The sequence below is a fragment of the Octodon degus genome, unplaced genomic scaffold, assembly GCF_000260255.1.
Source record: "Octodon degus isolate 3935 unplaced genomic scaffold, OctDeg1.0 scaffold00037, whole genome shotgun sequence".
Taxonomy (NCBI): domain Eukaryota; kingdom Metazoa; phylum Chordata; class Mammalia; order Rodentia; family Octodontidae; genus Octodon; species Octodon degus.
In genome coordinates this window covers 7,879,286-7,899,963 of record NW_004524613.1, presented here as the reverse complement: position 1 = coordinate 7,899,963, position 20,678 = coordinate 7,879,286, and the positions used below count along the sequence as shown (strand labels likewise).

At 47.7% G+C, this 20,678-nt stretch overlaps 1 protein-coding gene across 1 annotated transcript; it reads left to right on the top strand.

Moving 5' to 3' along the window:
* Positions 1–9,437: 9,437 nt before the first annotated feature.
* Ghrh (growth hormone releasing hormone) lies at positions 9,438–14,366 on the top strand. Its single transcript, XM_023714799.1, has 5 exons — positions 9,438–9,491; positions 10,134–10,238; positions 10,505–10,609; positions 12,225–12,344; positions 14,317–14,366. Exons 2-5 carry the CDS (start codon positions 10,153–10,155, stop codon positions 14,333–14,335), a joined length of 330 nt encoding a protein of 109 aa, XP_023570567.1. The 5' UTR covers positions 9,438–9,491; positions 10,134–10,152; the 3' UTR covers positions 14,336–14,366.
* Positions 14,367–20,678: the final 6,312 nt, after the last annotated feature.

The following is a 20,678-nucleotide window of genomic DNA, read 5'->3' as shown; positions in this document are numbered from 1 at the left end:
GTGTGCTTGATACCTACACCAAGTCTGCCCACACAGAAAGCAAGTTGGGGAACATCCATAATTAACTTGGCACAAGTCCAGTGACTGGAAGCAAGGTAAATGTTGAAACTGTTACTCATACCTGTAGCATTTCCAAGCAACCAGGATACTTCATTGATTTCCTAAATATAGTCAACTTCACCTCATTAAAGAACTCTTCGAATGGCCCCCCAAATGCAGACTTTTCCAGAAAGAGATGAACCTTTGAGTTGCCAATTGCAGGTCGTTCCACTCTGTAGGATCAGGTGGAATAGGAGAACTGAGCAACCCAGCCCCATTTTAAAGATGAGAAAACTGAGGTTCAGGGAAATTGAATGACTGCCTGAAGCCACAAGCAACACCACACCTCCAAACCTTGGTTGCCTCACTCTGATAGCACACCTGGGCACCCAGGTGACATCTGTTCCTGCCAAATCCAAAAATGCAGGGCCAGGAGGGTAGGGTCAAGCCTGGGGCGCAGACCTGCCCCTCCCCTCACTGCACAGTGACCTTGGGCTGGGAAGGCTGCCACAATCCAGGGAGAGTAGTGAAAGCAGCTTTTACAAAGCAGGGTCTGAGGCTTGCAGACAGGCCCCCTTTGTCACTTGTGCCCGCCCCATGTCTGCAGCCTTCGGTGCCCCCCTGTTTGAATTGCTGGCTCACACACAAAATTTGCAACACAAACATGCAGTCTCTCTCTCTCTCTCTCTCTCTCTCTCTCTCTCTCTCTTCCCTCCCCTCCCCCCATGGGCAGTGGCAGCAACTCAGTTTTTGTCCTAGCCTTTTGGGGCCCTTTAAAGCCTGCCTTTCTCTGGGCACTTTATTCTGAAGCTCAAGCCCCACACTCCTAGGCACAGCTATGACCGCTAATCAATGCTGGGTTGAAACATATCCTGAGACAGAGCCCAGCAACAGCAGGCAAGCAAGGGTTCTCCGGCCATCTCTGGAGGACCCAGTTGAGCCAGGAGGCCAGAGGATTCTGTGGAGGAGCTGGGCTCTTATTCTCAGGTTTCCTGTGGCTCCCCTCCTCTCCATCCCATTTCTTGGCTGACTTGAGAATTTACTACAAATAAGCTTGCACTAAGATTGTGCTCAACTCTCCCCAGCCTTGCTGGCTTTGGCTTTTAGAGTTAAGCTTTGGTCAGAAACTGTAACAACAGCTACCACTTGCCAAAACACTAGCATACTTCTAGGATACTTCCACTGGCGTTCTTCGAGGTACGGGACACAAGCATGCTGTGACTCTCACAGCAGACTGGAAGATAGGCATTATCTCTGTTATGTGCGTGTGGGAACCAAGGCTCAGAGAGATCTAGGGCCTTGTCTGGAATCACACAGCTTGGAAGAGGGAGGGCAGGGTTTCACACCTAAGCCCATGTGCCACGTAAGACACGACACCTGTTTAAGGCTTCGCTCAGCTCCTGTCTGATGATGATGATGCATTCCGAGTTTCCTATAACTTCCCCTTTATCCTGTTCTGCGAGGTGGTGATGGTGGTAGTGGAGAGATCTACAGGGACTGAACTTAGAGCTTTGGCACTGAGCTACATTCCCAGGCTTTTTTTTTTTTTTTAAGACAGGGTCTTTTTGCTGCTGTTCAGGTTGGGCTCAAACTTGCAATTCTCCTGCCTTCCAGAGTACTGAAATTTCAGGTATTTGTTTTAGAACATTTATGTTGTATCTCTCTCTGGTCCTACCCACCAGGAGTAATTATGTAGTGTCTTCCCTATTTGCCTTCCTAAACTTTTTGAAAGCAAACATCATATCACACATTACAATCCTCGTGCTTTCATAGTGCCCAAGAAAAATATTATGCAGAGGGAAAAGTCCTATCTACTCCTAATGGAAGAAATGGGATAAGGCCCTCAGTGGGGACAGCGAACCCAGTGAGCTCTGTGGGGACCTGCTTAGGTGCTTGGGAGGAGTTGGCAAGATGAGGAAATAAATGCTCATTAAAAACTGGTAAACTGGGGGCCAGGGAGACGGCTCAGTGGAATAAGTGCTTCTCTGGCAAGCACAAGGGCCTGAGTTCAATCCCCCTTTCTGCCAAAAAAGAAAAAAGAAAAAAGAATTGGTAAACTGGGCAAAATTGGTACATGCCTATAATTCCAGCTACTCAGGAGACTGAGGCAGGAGAACTACAAGTTCAAGGCCAGCCTAGGCAACTTGATAAGACCATATTTCAGCATTTACAAACAAACAAGCAAAAAAAAGGTTGTGCAGCTTGGTGGTAGAGCACTTGCCTGGCAGGTGTGTGAGGCCCTGGCTTCAATCTTTAGTGTCACCACAAAAACCCAAAACACACAAAATCCAGCCCTGACAAGGTAATCCCCACTGCTGGTGGGAATGTATGTGGTGAGACCACTTGGAAAGACTTTTAGCAGTTTCATAAAACATTAAACACTCGCTTGCCTACAACTCAGGAATTCTGCTCCCAGATATCTAGACCAGGGAAACAAACTGATAGGTTTTCACAAGGTCTTATGCTCAGACTCATGGCAGTATTGTTCCTAAGAGTCCGCAACTAGAATTAACCTAAATGTCCATCAAGATGAACAAACTGGGGGTCAGGGAGATGGTTCAGTGGAATAAGTGCTTCCCTGGCAAGCGCAAGGGCCTGAGTTCAATCCCTGGTTCCACCAAAAAAAAAAAAACAAAAAAACTGTAGTGTGGAAAGAAGCCTAACACCAAAAGTAGCTATTGTATGTTTCCATTTATAACGAATTTCCCAGAAAAGGGAAAACCATGGAGGCTGGAAGCAGATCATGGTTCCTTGGGTCTGAGGGCGGGACAGGAGACTGACAGTGATGGTCAGGGCGGAGTTCTGGGGCGATGGAATGTTCCAGAATAAGATGGTGACGATGATGGCACAAGCATATATCTTTATGAAAACCCATGGGAACAGTCTTAAAATATGTGAGCTAAGGCTGGGTATGTAGCTCAGTGGTGGAATGGTTGCAGAGGATTTCCAAACAACAATCAAGTATTAGAAGAGCTGGTAGGCCAAGAATCACTCTAGAACTATAGCTTGTGAGAGCACTGAATTTAGAAGCGAGACTTGTGTTTGAGTCTGAGAATATCACGGATCCACTCTGTCACTGTGTAACCTCGCTGTGCCTCTGTGGCCTCATTTATTGCAATAATGAGGATAGCAATGATAAATGCTGACTTGAGAGCTTACCCTATGCCACCTATACCTCATACACTGTCACAGTAATCCATACCCAACAGTTTCATGAGTTGAACCTTATTGCTCCCGTTTTACAGATGAAGAAACTGAGTCAAAGCAGAGGCCTAGCACAATGCCTGGCATAGGGCTCCAATAGCAGTTGAATCTAGAATCCTGTGACTTTCCTGGCCTACTCTCTGAGTGCTGCATGTGTACTCTGGCCCAGAGTCCCTACTAGTGCCCAGGCTTCCGCAGGGCCCTAGCACTTGCTGCAGTAACCATGTAACCCATTGCCCCAGAGCGCTGGGCAGCTCCATCCGCTGTGTGCTGCTGTGCCCTATCAGCTCATCCTTTCATTTGCTTTAATAATATTCCTTTTAGTGCCATCCCCCTGTCCAGGTCAGCAGGGGACATGTCACTTAGTCCTTATGTCTGTGGGGAACACACCATGTAGGCTCTATGCAAAACACATGGATCAGTGCAGGCTAAGAAGCCAGGTCACAAGATATTATTGCTAGGAAAAATCTCAGAAACTATTGGTTTCTAACTGCAACCCACAGAGACCCCCAGGCACCCATGGGGTCTCCACTTTCCCTTCTTCAACCGGAGCCACTCTCCCATCTCCTGCCACTCTCCCATCTCCTTTTTCTTTTCTTTCTTTTTTTGGTGGAACCGGGGATTGAACTCAGGCCCTTGCGCTTGTCAGGGAAGGGCTTATTCCACTGAGCCATCTCCCTGGCCCCCTCCTTTTTCTTTTTAAGATGGAATCTTGTGATATTGCATAGGCTGACCTCAAACTCTTGGGGTCACGTGATCCTCCTGCCTCAGGCTCCTGGGGAGCTGGGAGTGCAGGCATGCACCACCATTTTAAAATAGCTAGCCCCACTTTAAAATTCTGTGTATATACGCTTGTTATGGAGGTGTTTAAAGAAGGGAAAGTCTTTAAATCTGAAACTTGCCATTCTGTGCCGATTCCCTTGTATCCAGGTCATGTTTCAGAAGTAAGTTGCTGAGAGTCACAGAGGTCACCACTGGCAGGTGCCAGAGAGGTGGCAGGCTCTGGACTTGGGCCTGGAGCTCTTTCCACACCTCCCCAGGGAAATCAGAGCTTCTGCCTCACACGCTTTTATGTCGTGTTTGAAGATGCCTTCACTACTGGCTAGAAAAAAAATCTAGAAACATAACTCTCCCAAGATTTTCCATCTTTCGGCTCACTTCACACTTCTCCGAGGCAGCTGTGATGTTCGGCTGCCTTGACAGGCGAGGGCGGCTACTCCCCAGGCGAGCTGTCCAAATCCACCAGTGATGGTAGCAGGTGTAAATCAAACAGAAGAAAATTCTGATAATTGGATGACAAGGGAGAGAGCAAACACTTTTCCTCACCAAGGGGAGAGAAAACACTTATTGGTATTGTTGTCTACCCAAAAGTGAAACAAAATTACAAAAGAGAATTAATGTATTTTGTAAAAGGCACTTTCACCTCCGAGAACAAAAAACCCTCTCTGGTTTACTGTTATAAGCTCTCTAATGATTACAGTAGCAGTATTAGACTCTATTTCTCTCCCAATCATGCTACAGCTTTATATTTTGTTTGTTCCCTCAAAGATAAAGGGAAGGTTCAATGTGAGTCTTCATTTGCAGGGGGTGAAACTTCTTTCCCTTGTTAGAGTTTGTGAGTGTGATGCTGGAACTGGTGCTTTGGTTGACTGGTGGGTAATTGTTGCTCTGACGCTGACAACACTTAGGAAAATGAAGGTATAAATGACCAGAGTGTCGCAGAGCTGTCAGAGAGAACGGGCAGCCTGAGGTCTGTGGAACTGGAGCGGCACCTCAGCAGACGTAGACCTGCCACAGCGGAGGTGAGAGGGGCTGGCAAGGGGTGGCCGGATGGGAGCAAGAAAACTTGATAACCTCACCAGCTAGGAGATGCCAAGGCAGAGACTCGTCATTGTCCACTTTGCCCACGGACCATGAGGACACTTGGAGTCTGTGCTGGGGAAAGTAATCCCCTGCCAGGGACTCTGAAACATGCTTTTGATGGTTGGCACCATTTAGGGATTGTCTCGGGTGTGTGGCACCGTGACCATGGGAAGAAGTGGCAGGCAACCATGTTGCAGGAGTGTGTGGGAAGTGAGGGAGATTTCAGGGCTCTTTCCAGGGTGTGGGGCAGGCTTCTGAGGCAAGACAGGAGCTGGTCGGATCCTATCAACGGAGGTTGTTCTGCCACGGATTGGAGAGCCAAGTGGCTGTGGAAATCAATACGTCTCATCGACTGCTCAGACAGAACCGATTTAACATAACTGCCTGGAAATTGATAATGTTTTGATTTCTTGCTCAGTTGCAGCCACTGTAATTTTAGACACAATCATCTGCCCTTAGAGCCTTACACTAGTCCACACCTGTCCCTTCATCCTTGCTTGAATGGTTTTGAAGTGTTTGTTTTTGTTTTACCATAAGCTGACTCGAACCTTTTCAGGAGTGAGGTGGATGCCATCCCTTTGAAAGACAGCTCAAGTGCTTCTTCATTAAACATTTCAATTGGGGGCCAGGGTGTAATTCTGAGGTAGAGCGCTTGCCTAGCATGCATAAGGCTCATGACTCCATCTCTAGTATTGCACAAGCAGACTTACTTTAACCTGGACCACTACTAGTGAAATGGATTATAGTCTTTTTTTTTTTTTTTCAAAACTGGGGATTGAATTCACACCCTTGCACTTGCCAGGCAAGTGCTTATTCTACTGAGCCATCTCTCCTGCCCCTGAAGTGGATTATACACTAAACCAGATGTCAGTGCTTTGGGGTTCTCAATTCCAAAGCAGAATATTTCAGAAGGCTAAAAAATTTGTCCCCCCTTAGGTTTTCAGAAGTAGCCCTATTAATTAGGGTACTTGAGACCTGCCCTTTGTCATTTGCTAACAGCATATCTGCAAAATTCTCATGGCTTTCAGAGCATGAGAGCCGGCAGAAGGTGCCAGCTGAAGAGGAGCAGGTGCCCCCTACCCTAGGACTAGAGCAGGTGCCCCTTACCCTAGGACTAGAGCAGGTGCCCCTTACCCTAGGACTAGAGACTGTCAATCTATCTAATCACAGAATTAGACATGCAGAAAGCCGACTGGAACTTTGGATGATAGAATTCAAACTGCAAAATGCTTTTAGAGTCATCCTGGGGCTTCCAGTGAGGCTGGCAGGTTTTGGTAAGACCTCACCCAGGGACTTTTACCTCCTTGTGGGATGTGTCTGTGGATAACTCTTTCGTCCTTGTCAACATACCTTGAGTTCCTTCCTCACCATAGGCTGGATCATTCTGGTTTTTCTAGGCCCAGTGGAATATGGCGATCCCATGAATCAGCTTTGTATAGCCAGGGGTGCTGCAATACCTGGAGCCACCACTGGGACACACTATGTTGTGCCTCTTGCGTGGCCCGATTGTATACTTCTCAACCTCATCTGCCCTCTGATGAGGTCAGTTTCAACTCTTCCAAACCAGGTGCTTAGAGGAGGTGCCCATCAAGCAGGTGCTCCTGTTTGTTCCCTTTTTGACTTCCTCAGGGGTCCAGAGACAAAGAGCAAAAGTTTTGCTTTTTCAGAACTCTTTCCCACATGCAGGTGCTGAATTCTGAAGCACCCATGAATAGGGAGTGCTGTGAATGGGGTATTGTATCTAAGGCGCCGCCTCGGGGAGTGAATGAAGTCTGCTGGCATGGAACTGGGGCCTATTCTGAAGGGCCCACTCAGAAACTAATTGATGGAGGACTGTGGAAAAGGCCCTCTCTTGGCTTTTTTCCTCTGTTGTGAAGATTGCGATGCATGCTGTGGAGGGTGAGGGTGAGGGTGTGGTGCCAGACAGGAGGGCACAGCGCCTGGGAATCACTTGTACCATCCTAGGGAGAGGGAAAGAGGTGAGACCAAGGGAGAGATCTGACTGGAAGAAGAGTCTGGGCTTCACTCTAGAGCAGGTGAGAACCAAGGGCTTCTGGAGCAGAGTGAGGTGATCAGGGGCCTGGAGAAGTCCAGGTGTTTACAAGATGAGAAGCAAAAAAGGCAAGAAATCCAGGCTGAGCCAGGCATGGCAGTGCACACCTGTAATCCCAGCACTTGGAGGCTGAGGCAGAAGGATCACCATGAGAGAGGCCAGCCTGGACTAGGCCCTAATTTAAGAAAAAGGGGGTGGTGTAGCAATGTGGCTCAGAGCAAAGACTCGCTAATTTAGTTACCAATACAGAGAGAGAGAGAGAGACAGAGACAGAGACAGAGACAGAGACAGAGACACAGAGACACAGAGACAGACAGACACACAGAGACAGACAGAGACAGAGACAGACAGAAAGAGACAGAGAGACAGAGATAGAAACAGAGACAGAGACAGAGTAAGAGTAAGACCAGAGACAGAGAAACAGGCTGCCTCTAGGAGGCAGGTACCTAGGAGTTGATTTTGTCAGAAGGCCCTTCTTTAAAAAAAAAAAAAAAAAAAAAATCTCTCTGCTTAGAAAATTCCACTTCTGGGCCAGCCAGATAGCTCAGAGGATTAAAGTACATGCTTAGGGGCCAGGGGTTTGATCCCCAGCCTGCTGTGCCAGCCCCGCCACCAGGGCATGCTGAGAGGGTGGCGATTGAGACTGGGCAAGGTAGTGCGCATCTGTAATCCCAGCGCTTGGGAGGCTGAGAAACAGGAAGGATTACTACAAATCCAAGCTGTGAAGTGAGACCCTGTAGACCCTGTAGACACTGTACTAAATACATAAAAAAAGAAGAAGAAAATTCCACTTCTGGGCCAGGGATATAACTCAGCAACATAGTGCCTGTCTGGCAAGTAGGAGGTCATAAGTCCAATTCCCAGTACCAAAAAAAAAAAAAAAAAAGCAAAAGAAAATTTCACTTCTGGAGAGGCCTCCTGGACCAGCTTGGAGAAGGGACCTCCATGTGTGATACAGTGTGAGGAGCACAGAAGACTGCAGACTCTTGCTCAGAGCAGCAAAGGCCAAAGTGAGGTACAAAACATTTCTAAAAGACTGGCTGTGATGGTGCACACCTGTAATCCCAGCACCAGGGAGGCCAAGGCAGGAGGACGGTCATGAGTTTGAGGCCTGCTTGGACTACATAGTGAGTTCAAGGCCAGCCTGCAATACATATGAGATCCTGCCTAAAAAAAAAAAAAATCTCTGAAAGGTGTGACATGTGGCGTGTGGGTGCAGGTGCAGTAGCTCTGGGTGGCTCAGCAGGTGGATATGAACGAGGCAGCCTCAAGCCCATGCATGGGGTTCCTCTTTTTTTTGGCCACAGTCCTTACTAGAACAGTAGAGTATCGCTCAGGCAGAGTCCACCTTTGGGCCGTTTCATCACAGTGTAAACATCATAGTGTGAGCACATGCTAAAAATAGCTGCAGTATCACCAGGCTGCACGATCTTGGGGAATCACTGTTGTATATGTGGCCAGTGACTGACCAAAACATTGTTATTCAGCACATAATTATATTAGTGACATAAGGGGCATTTGACACAATAAGGAAAAAATTTCATCAGGACAGCATCGAAGACTGGGATGTAGCTCAGTGGCAGATCACTTGCCTACCACAGGATCAGCCCTGGGTTCAATCCCTGGCACTCAAAACAAAAAATCTCCACCTGGAAATAAGATAGAATTGCTTGGAGGCAGTGAGCTCCCTGTTACTCAACTGTAGCAAGCAGGAACTGGCAAACTGAAGGTGGTGATGAACACCAAAGGGGCTGACCACTGAACCCTGGGTACTTCATGGGGCCCCAAAGCATCTCTGGGTTGCTGGAGAACACAGATGTCCTGATGGGGACAATAAGCCCAAAAAAGCAAGGTGGGTTCCCCCAACATTGACCTTCCCTAGAGAGATTGCTGCTCAGCAAGACTGAGGAGGAGGAAATGGCATCATGGGAAGCCAGCACTGGGGGGAGAGGGGTGCTGCCCTCTCCGGTCCTGGCTGGGCCTGGGGATGGATCTACATCTCCATGGAGCAGATGTCCTGCCGAGTGAGGAGGCCCTGCAGATAAGAGGACAGAGCCTCGGTTGCCCCTCCCCAGCCGAGCTGGCTCTGTCCCCTACTGCCTTTCTTTCCTCTATACAAAGATCATGGTGTCAACAGGCTTTGATTAAGAGCAATTAAGATCAGAATCATCTATGAGAAGATTCTGGCTCTCTGATCTCTTCCAGGGCTAAAACTCCTCAGTGAAATCTAACATCCGGAGCAAGACTTACAATCTTTCTCCCTTCCCTCCATATCTACCCAAAACAAAGCAAGATGAGCCCATCCTGGGGAGCAGGGAGGTATCAACGTCAGGTGACCACAGTAAAGGTTTTGTTCCTTATGTGCCAACTACTCACCAGGGTGCCTCACTCACTGATCCTCACAAGGATCCGATGTAGGAGACGTTACCTTCTCCATTTTATGGGCAGAGAAACTTGTGGAAGGCAGCCCAGAGAGGTAAAGCCATGCTTCTTCGACACAGCTAGTGAAAGCAGAGCCAGGAGCTGTGCTTAAACTTATCTGACAGAGATGTTTTTACCCTGCTCCCTGCTCTTAGTGCCACACTGCCTGGTTTGACTCGGAGGTTCTACGGGAAGGTGCTTTTCTCTTCCCCGCCCTGAGCTGAGAATGACTTCTACATCTTGTGCTTTTACATCGAGGGGCAGTTTCCCTACTATTATTGGCCTTTCTGTTTCACTCAATGAGGTGGCAGGGCAGCCTTACTATGCCTGTTTTACAGATGAAGATGTCAGAGCTAGTGGCTGGGCTGGCAGAGGTAGAAACTCGAATCTAGGGCGGTCTGACTTCCAGGGCAAAAGCTCTTTTTCCTACCCCATGGTTTCTAAAGGACAAAGACCAAGGCTTGTCATGGAGCTGAGCCCAGGCCTCAACCCAGGAGGTAAAGGGCACACCCTTGGCTGGGGTGGACCTGACTGTCCCCTCCTCCTCCTGCAGGCGCCACCCCAGGTGAAGGATGCCGCTCTGGGTGTTCCTCTTCTTTGTGATCCTCAGCCTCAGCAGCGGCTCCCACTGCTCCCCACCCCTCTCTCTGCCCCTCAGGTAAGCAGACCCTGAGCCATCCCTGATGGAAGGGCAAAGTGCAGAGGGAGATGGAGAACTGAGCCCCCAGCTGGGCCCCTGCTAGTTCTTTGGGTAATGCCCATTGTTCATCTCTTGGAAGGCACCACACACTGAGCTCCAGAGGCTGTTCAGCAAGCTCTGAGCTCTTTGGGGGTGAATGGTACATGGCAGCAGAGGAAGCTTGCAGAGACGAGGTGAGGGCAGTCCTCACTGTCATCTCACCTGCCCTCCCCAACTCCCCGCAGGATGCAGCGGTACGCAGATGCCATCTTCACCAACAGCTACCGGACAGTGCTGAGCCAGCTGTCTGCCCGCAAGCTACTCCAGGACATCATGAGCCGGCAGCAGGGGTGAGCAGAAGCACCAGGGATTCCTTCCCATCCCCATGCATCAGACTTTGGGAGGACAGTGCTGGAGGCCAGGGACCAAGCTTGGTCTCTTTCCACACGTAGTGCCTGTCATTTCTGAGCTTTGCACAGCAGGAGGGCACCAATGTCAAACCTCGTCTTTCTTCCACACCACTGGGTACGTTTTCCTCCCTTGGCCAGACTCCAATGGTAGCAGTGCTGCTGGTCAGTGCCCTCTCATTGTGACTTGGTGCCAGCACACAAGGATGTGTACACTGTGCCTGGCACACAGGAAGCCCTGTGTAGTGTGAGCCACGATTCTGTTTCTTCTCTGATTTTTGTAACAACTCAACAAAGTTAGCATTCTTACCCCATCATACAAATTCACTAATCCTAAATATGGCAGAGCTAGGATCCCAATAGCCTGATTCTATAACTTGTACAGTTTTTAGTTTTTATTTAGAAAAAATTTCAAGGTGCTAGGCATGTTATAAACCTAGGGTCTTTATACTGGACTATAGTCCCAGTCCTTTCCAAATTTCTTAAAAAATCTTTTATTTATTTGGTACAGGGCCTTGCTACACAGGCTGGCTTGGCACGCCTTGCATGCTGTACTGGGGACCGAACCAGGGTCCTTGTGTTTGCCAGAAAGGTACTTGAACAGCTGAGCTATCTCCCTGGCCCCTAAATTTGTTCTGAGTTAGGCTTTCACTAAATTGCCCAGGCTTGTGATCTTCCCAGAGAGCTGGAATTACAGGCATAAAAATACCACCATGCCCAGTTTATTCTTCCTATTTTTCTTAGTACGTGTTTTCAGTATGTAATGTTTGCATTCCTTGTGTGGAGTTGGTCCATGAACATAACATTTCTAAATCCTATTTTTCCATCCCCTTCCCACCACCCCTTACCTCCCTCCATTTCTTGATTCCTTTCCCATTTGAGGAGAGCTCTCTCCTTACTCTCTGTTATCTTTATCCATAATTTGGGAAACATTTGAATATAAATTGCAGTCACCATGATCCTTCCCTCAGGTTATGTCTGCATGTGTCTCTTAGGACATACCAAAGGGCATCACCTTACACAGTCACAGTATAATTACTTTATCATCCATATTCAGATTGCTTGAGTTGTCCCAAAATCTAATACAACGGTTATTTCCTTTTCTAATCCAGAATCCAACCCAGGATTATGTTGTATCTTTCCATTTAGTTATATCTTTCTAGTTCTTTTCATTTGAAATAGTTCCCCTGCCTTCCATGGCATGGAATTTTCTGACTACTAAAAGGCTAATGTTTTAGTTGTTAGAGGCATCCCAGATCCAGGTCATGCACTCACAGATATAATGATGTGTCCTTCTCAGTGACATTGGTCCCATTGGTGGATCTGATCACTTGGTTAACCTGTTATCTGCCCAATTAATAATCGGCGAGGACAGTTTTGTAACTGTGTACACTTGTGTTTTCTCCCCTTCACTATTATATACACTGCACCGTTACTGAATCTAATTCAGTTGTGTGGAAGACTATCAGATACCAGAGCAGGCATAGAGATGTTCCCCTGCCCACCCACAACCTACCCAGTACAAACTTAAATTATTTCTCTTTTCCTAACCATGCAGAGATAGGAACCAGGAGCAAGGAGCAAGGATACGGCTTGGCCGCCAGGTGGACAGTGTGTGGACAGACCAAAAGCAGGTGGCACTGGACAGCATGCTGGTGGCCCTGCTGCAGAAGCACAGGTAGGGATGAGTGTGTGCGCACATGTGTGTCTAGGGACCTCAGACACTTCCTTTCTCAGGGGTTGCCTGGTAAAGAATCTCTCCTCTCCAAAGGTGTGGAGCTCTTACCAAGTAAACCAAGAACAAGGTGTGTTCTTCCACACAAAGGCTAGGGGAAGGGGAGAGATGGGGCTGCGACTGCATGCTATGCCCTGCTGCATGAACACGCAGTCAGAAGTCTGGCCCTGGAAATGCCACTCGCCGAGTGATTCTGGGATAGGTCCCAGAAACCTGAATTTCAACAAGTGTCCCATGCTGTGCATGACCTGAGAAGTCACTCCTGGATCGTCCACCAAGTTCACAAAGTGATAAAGCCAAAAACAAGCTGGCCTTCCTATCCCCCATGACAAACCAGCATGTACAGGCACACTGTCGCTGGTGGGGGAGACAATCGAGACAGTAGCTCCCATCTCCATGGCCCTCACATTTCCATCAGGAGTCAGGGGAGATTAGGCAGGAGTTTTGCCCTTTTATCGAGGAGGCAAAGAAAGGACTGCAGGTGGGCCCAAGTAAGGGACTGGCAAGCCCAAGACCTGCATTGTTTCCTTGGAGCATCTTCATGCAACATTCCACTTTTTTGCTGAAGTTTTTCAAGGATGGCACAAGTGTTATGGTAATTGGAGAAAAATTGCTAGAGGTGTTTTTTTTTGTTTTTGTGTGTGTGCGTGTGCGTGTGCGTGTGTGTGTGTGTGCTGCTGACAGTCAAACCCAGGGCAATGCCCAGGGGAGACCAAAGCACTCTATCCCTGATCTGTGTCCCTAGTCCTGAAGTCTGATTTTCCCATAAGCCCAAGTGTGTCCCAGCATGGCTGTGCCAAGCACTTCTGCACCAAACTATTAAGCAAATCTGGTTCCCAGCAGAGCTCTCTGTGTTCTCCCTTATCTTCTTCCAAACGTAATCAAACAGTGAGAGCCCAGAGATCTCCCCAGCAACAGTCTATGGTGGTCCAAACAGCAGGAGGCCACAAACAGGAGGGTGAGAGCCTGGTGAGAAGCAGGATGCAGGCCTGGGCCTGGTTCTGCCACCGACTCCAGCCACAGTGGTAGGCAGCTTCTTCATATCCTCCTCAACAAGAACAGGAGCAGGATAGCTCTGATCACCTTTAAGGTCTGTTCTGAAGGTGACAACTGTAGAAATGTTATATTGCCTCAAAGCAGGATGCCAAGCTGCACCTCTCATGCTGGGATTCACCTGCTATGACTCCCACAGAACAGCCCGAGGCAGAAGCAGCCCAGGGAAGCCAACCCTAAGAAGGCAGCTTTGGTCTGCAGGTTCAAAGCGACAGACTTCACACAGCTCACTGGAAGGGGCCTGGAGGCTGCTCCAGCCGTGGTCCCCTCCAGCTCAAGTACTGGAAATTCAGGGTACCACTAGTGAGCTGAGAACATGAAATAAGAATGAGTGCTTAGACCTTTGCAATGCAGAGCAGAGCGCAGCATCAGACACTTGTGCACAACTCACACCCTGTGTCCTCCTCATAGTCCCAGGAGGAAGCTGAGGTTCATGCTCAACCACTGTCCCACCCTGGAGAAGCCAACCAAGTGACCATGATGTTCCAGGCTCTGGGCTGGGAATCAGCAGGATGATGGTGGCCACTGCTGTCACAGAACTGATAATGTAGTATGGCAACCAGGACTTAATCAAGTTCTAGTATAGTCAATGCTTCAATTTGTGATCAACATATGCCAGGCAGTGATGAATGTCTGGCTAGGAGAAAGCCTATCCTGTCTGGGAAGTGACCAGTGCAGGGTCTAAGTAGGAGCAGTTGGCAGAGCAGGGGCTAAGACCTGCTCCACCTTGCCTGCAGACTTGGGCTTCAGCTCCTGCCCCAGAGCACCTCCCACCCTCGTTCCAGGGGTTCTGCCCTAATCTACCCTCCACAATCTACCCCCCATGATGTCTCTGCACCGCACTCTCTTTTTCTTTCTGCAGGCGCAATTCCCAAGGATGACGATTCCAGTCTAAGGTTGGGCCCCTGGTACCCCACACACAACTGGATCCAGTTAATCTTATTTCATTTCCAACCTACTTTTTCCTTTGTATGTACAATAAAATTCCCCCATAATGGTCTGCATTTCCATTTACTTTTATTATCAGCCTAATTGTTTATGTGTTTTACATAGTTACAAACCAGGAGGGGAGGACAGAAATTGCCCAGGTACAGCTGGCAAGTGAGAAGGCTCAAGTGCAAACCTGGGCACTCCAGCCCAGAACCAGGCTTTTTTTTTTTTTAATGTACTTGGTATAGGGTCTCACTATGCAGCTCGATTTTGTAGTGATCCTCCTGTTTTTAACCTCCCCAGTGCTGGGATCACAGACGTGCACCAACATGCCCAGACTCCGTCACTGATTCAGCACACCCTGGGGGTGGGTCCGGCAAAACATTCAGGACTAGGCATCGAACTCTGGTCCTTGTGCTTGCCAAAGCAGGCACTTAGTCTGCTGAGCTATCTTGCTGGCCCAGAACCAGGCTCTTAACCAATGCTCCTAGCACTTGCTTGGGCCAAACATCCTTCAATCACCAATCACTTGCTCATTCGTAAGTGACACCATTTAGCACCCACCATAGCACTGCTCTAGGCACTGGGGAGACAGCTGTGAATACAATCTCTAAACTTACAGACCTTATATTCTAAAGGGGAAGATGCTACAAAGAAGCAAGTACAGACTGTGAGATGATTACCAGGTGCAGAAGAGGAGCCTGGGATGTGGAAGAGGCCACGGCATCTCCAGTCTATGTATATGCAGGCCTCAGCAATGACGGGACACCTGTGCAGACCTGAAGGAAGAGTGGGAGCTGGCTTGGGGAGCATGTGGGTGAAGAACTTTCCAGACAAACCCAACACAAAGGCCCCAAAGCACGAACATCACAGGAGGACTATCAAGCCCAGCCTGGGCAGCTCAAGCAGTGCAGGCAGGAGTGGGGAAGGGTGTGAGAGCCAAGAGCACGAGCCAGCTCCTGGGGACCCTCAGAGAGCTAAGACTGAGTTCTAAATATCCGTCTTCCAGGCATAGTGGCACACACCTATAATCCCAGCATTCGGGAGGCTGTGGCAAGATAACCGCGAGTTCAAGGCCAGCCTGAACTGCATAGTGAGACCCTGTCTCAAAATAAATAAATAAAATAAAACATCTAGCTGGCTTTTACTGGATCAGGAGCTCCAAATAAGCAGAGTTGGGCATCACAGGCAAAAAATAAAAATTTAAAAGGCTGAAGGAACAGAAATAGGGAACAGAAAGCAGTCGTTTCTAAGTTTTTTAGGACTAGGGATTAAAACTCCTCCAGAAGAATGAGCTATATCCCTAGCCCTTTTAATTTCTTTTTTTCTTTTTTTTTTTGAGATATGATTTATTAAGTTGCCAAGGCTATCCTTCAATCTGTGATCTTCCTGCCTCAGCCACCCCAGTAGCTGGAATTATAAGTATGTGCCACTCTACCTGGTCAGTACTTTATCTACCACCCATCCCTCAACTAGGGATTAAATCTAGGCCTTTGCAATGAGCTACATCCCTAGTTCAGACTTGGGTCCCTTCCACCCCAGCCTCTTGCTGCAATTGTAGCTGTGTACCACCACATCCAACTCAGTTACATATACAATTGAAAATGAGGACTCTTCCTATCAGTCAGGCTTAGGTAGCTTGGGTGCCTGATGCTGGTGCCTGTGAAGCTTGTTTTTGGGAAAATGAGAAATGTTAAGGTTATGTGGTACCTGGCATAAGAGAATCCATTCTGATTTGGTCTGGCTTACTGAGGCCTAGTGCAGGAGCTCAGTCTAAAACAACAGCTTTCCATGCATTTTGTTTAATAGGGTCATGTAAGGACTTGGTCTCACCCTGGGTAAAATGGAAGCCATCATGGAGCATACATAGACCAATATGATCTCTGCTGTGTTTAAAATCACCCTGAAAGGGGCTGGGGAGATAGCCCAGTGGTCTAAGTGCCTGCCTGGCAAGTGCAAGGACCCAAGTTCAATCCCTGGTACCGCATGCCATCCCAGGCATGGTGGTGCATGCCTGTAATCCCAGCACTGGGGAAACTAAAACAGGAGGATCCCTACAAGTCCAAGCTGTGTACTAAGACTTTAGCCAATTAAAAAAATTTAAGGGCCAGCCAAATAGCTCAGCAGATAAAGCACCTGCAACCAGGTGCAGGGGTCAGGGGTTCAATCCCTGGGCCTGCCATGCCGGCCCCACCTCTGGGGTACACTGAGATGGCAATTGAGATGGCATGGTGACGCATGCCTGTAATCCCAGCTCTTGGGAGGCTGTAAACAGGTGGATCACTACAAGTCTGATCTACTAGTAAGATCCTGAACACCCTATAGACCCTTCCCTAAAAATATTTTTTTAAAAAAATTAAAATCACTCTGAGAAAAGCTCAAATTTTGGATATATTCCTATGTGGAGGCCACTGTTGATAGGGTATAGGGACTTGCAAGGAACCGAATGACTCCAGTTTTTGGCTGAGGAACTGAGAGCACTGAGTTGTCCCTTAGCAGCTCTAGGAATAGGGGTAGAACTAGGAGTCTGGGCCCAGATATGTTGAATGTGAGAAGCTTGTTAAACATCCAAGTGAGGACAGCGAGTAGGCAGCAGATGAATAAATCCAGTGTTCAGAAAGGTTTGGGGTAGGTGTCACCATGTAGAGAGTCCTTAAAATCAAAGAACTATGAGGTCACTGAAGGGGTACAAAAAGAGTAAAGAAGTCCGAGGACTGAGAGACAGAAGGAGCAGGTGGTAAAGTAACAGGGAAACAAGCAAGAGGGAAATCCCAAAACCCGACTGAAGAAGAGTTCCAAAAATTAAGAGGAATGGGGTGTAGCTCAGTGGCAGAGTGGTTGCTTAGCACATGCAAGTCCCTGTGTTAGAAGAGGAGAAGAAACAGTTATCTATGCTGCCCAGTGTAACTGAGGGGTCAAGTCAGTTGAGAACTAAGCACAGGCATTAGAGAAGCGGGATCCAGTAGCCTTCGTAAAAACAAATTGGGTCAAGTGGTGGAGCCCAAGGTCTGATTCAATTGGGTTCAGGAGGAAACGTGGGAAGAGGAGCAGCCCTGGAGAGTGCTCACTATGACGGCTACAAGACACACGTGGCTGCTGAACCCTTGAAATGTGGCTACTACACACTGAGATATGCTTGAATTCAAACCTTGGTACACAAAATAATTATCTCAGTGTCTGTATTGATTACATTAACATAATTAAATTTATTAAAATTAGTTTTACTTCTCTTTATGCGTGTACTGGAATTAGATTCAGCACCTTACGAGTGTTCTACCACCAAGCTACATTCCTTTTAAAAAAACATTTTATTACAGTCATCAGCAAATGTATAATCACTCTAATGTTGTATTATATTGTTCAGTAGGCAGCACTGGCAGAGAGAATTTTTTGAAGCAGCTTTACCATAAAGGAATGCACCAAAATAAAGCCTCTTTTATCTGGACTCACGTCCTCAGACATATCTACCTTCTGCATGTTTTTTGGGGTCTCACTATGCAGCCTGTGCTGGCCTCACATGAGATACTACCGCCTTAGCTTCCCAAGTGTGGGCTTACATGTGTGTGCCACCGTACCCCACATGCTTTGCATCAGGATCAGTGAGCTTCTAGTGTGATGAAAATGCCTGTATTTTAACTCGGGTATATCCATGTAGTTATATACAGGAATTCACTGAGCTGCACATAAAATTTATGCATTAAACCTAAAATAAAGCCACTGTGAAGCCTGGAAGACACGATGTCTGTTTTGCTTAAAAGCGCAAAAAGAACTGAAGCATCTCAAATCTGCTGGCAACTCAATGGTGAGCAATGCACCCGCTTCCCTTTCCAGCCTAGGCCACAGCCACCAGGAGAGGAGAGTGTTTGAGCCAAGTTCTGAAGGGCTGGAAGCCAGGTCTCCGGTCTGGAAGCACTAGACCTGTAAAACCAACTGGGTTCTTTAGAGAGTTAGTTCAGACCACCTGCTCTCACAGGGAACCCAGGCCAAGAATGTAAAGCATGGGAAACTTTGCAGGGATGCTCTGGCTGAGGGGACAATGAGCACAATGGGGAACAAAGGACCCTCCAGGGGAGAAGGCTGGCCACGGAGGGCGGGCATCCACTTCAAACAATTGAGGTGGGCAGAGCAGGCCTCAAACAAAGGAGAGTTGCTGAATGGAAGACCCAGAGAGCCCCTCTGTCTCCTGGACCCACCTGCTCATCTTTTTCCTTGGCCTGTCCAGACAAAAGCAAAAGCCCAGGGTCTCTCTCAACTTCCAATTAGTTTTTCAAATGACATAATGGCCTATGAGACCCACTGCTACTTGTGGCTTTTGAGGTGAGTGCAATTATAGAGGTAAAAACCATCATGCCAATAACTCCAGGCAATTTATCTTCATTAACTAAAGACACTAATGGCATCTTAGAAGACTTAACCCCTTCCAACAGAAGTGTCAGGCTCCTAAGAGCTATATATTCTTTTCCTTACAGAAATGCTCTAATCAACAGGGAACTTGTCACTTTTAACGTGACCTCTTATGTCTGTATTAAGAGTTCACAAAGACACTTCCATGCATGACTTCCTTTGCTCCTTACAGCCCTCTGTGGGAAGCAGGGCAGGTCTCACTGGCTGGCTTCCCAGAGAGGTCAGGTGATTTGGCCTGGGTCATACAACCGGTTGGCAGAGCTGGGGACTGACTAGAGGGCAATGTTTTCTGTGGCTCTGAGACTCCACACCAGTCACAAAATGTGAACTGAGAAGTAATATGAATGGGAGGAGGACCTTGTAGAAGCTGCTCACTGGATTACTGCTAATACTTAGGAAATGACATCAATATGGATAGTCTTGGATTTACGACAGGGTTGTACCTAATAAACCCATTTTAAAAAGAACTTAATCCGAGTGGTTTGATTTGGCCTGTGGCATGGTGTGTTACACAGGTGGAATTTAGTGTTTGATGGCATTTTATGGCCAGGTATGTGCCAAAAGAATATTGAGAACTTAGGTCCTAAACAGTAAGCCTCCAGCCACGGGCACACAGGCACAGGAAAACCAGAAGTTGAAATGATGGAGTCTGGCTTGCTTTGGTCTAGATATTGAAGACCTTATGAAGGTATGGGGGTCACCGTGGCTGTGATGCATGACACAGGAAGCTTTCAGGAAAGAATTAAGAACTGAAACTAAACAAGCAGTGCACAGTGTGCATGCTTAGGCTCCCACCTACTGGACAGGTTGAGGCAAGATGACTTGAGCCCAAGTTCAAGATCAGCCTGGTAATGCAGGAAGACTGAACTTCCTCTCTTGAAGGAATTCATGATCGGGGAAATGGAGGTAACCCTTGTTATCCCGATGTTTTCAAGGACTTTACTGCATCAGTGGGCACACAGCTTATCCTTACAAAGAAGGCAATCAGATGGATGTTCACTGAACAGAAAATTTAAAATGCCAATTTTAATAAATGTGTACCTCCCTTTTGGAGGTAGTGGTGGTGGTGGGGATTGAACCTAGGGCCTCATGCATGCTAGGTGAGCATGCCTCTGAGCAATATCCCCAGCACATTTTTTTTTTTGGTGGAACCGGGGATTGAACTCAGGCTCTTGCGCTTGCCAGGGAAGCAATTATTCCACTGAGCCATCTCCCCGGCTCCCTCCCCAGTACTTTTGAGGCAACTTCTTGCTAAACTGCCCAGCCTGGCCTTGAACTTATAATATTCCTGCTCAGCCTCACAAGTAGCTGATATTAAAAGTATTCATGTGCCGCCATGCCTGGCTCAAACTTTTTTTTAGGTACTGGGGATTGAACCCAGGGTCTTTACACCAGACTATATCCCCAACCCTTTTTCTTTTTTTAAGATCACGTCTTGCTAAGTAACTAAATTGTGCAGGCTGGGCTTAAGCTTTTCTTTCTCCCTCAGCCATCCAGAATGCTGATTATAAGCATGTACCACCTAACCACACCTGGCTTCCAAGGAGCATTCTTTTTTTTCCAGAACCGGAGATTGAACTCAGGCCGTTGCGCTTGCCAGGGAAGGGTTTGTTCCACTGAGCTATCTCCCCAGCCCCTCAAGGAGCATTCTTGAAATGTGTGAGGAGAGCCTAAGATAACCCACGTAGTCAGTGCTGTGCTTTGATTCTTCTTCTTCTTCTTTTTTTTTTTTTTGGTACCATGGATCAAACTCTCGACCTTAATGCTTGCCAGGCAGACACTTATGCCACTGAGCTATCTCCCCAGCCCTGTGCTTTGAATTTGTGTGCCTCCAAAATTCATGCTTAAGGGGCCTGAATAGGGGGAGGGAAATGGGAAAAAAAGAAGAAT

Coding starts and splice junctions, on each gene's coding strand:
- Ghrh (XM_023714799.1), top strand. CDS start 10,153: ATGCCGCTCTGGGTGTTCCTCTTCTTTGTGATCCTCAGCCTCAGCAGC. Junction 10,239..10,504: donor CCCCTCTCTCTGCCCCTCAG/GTAAGCAGACCC, acceptor AACTCCCCGCAG/GATGCAGCGGTACGCAGATG. Junction 10,610..12,224: donor ATCATGAGCCGGCAGCAGGG/GTGAGCAGAAGC, acceptor CTAACCATGCAG/AGATAGGAACCAGGAGCAAG.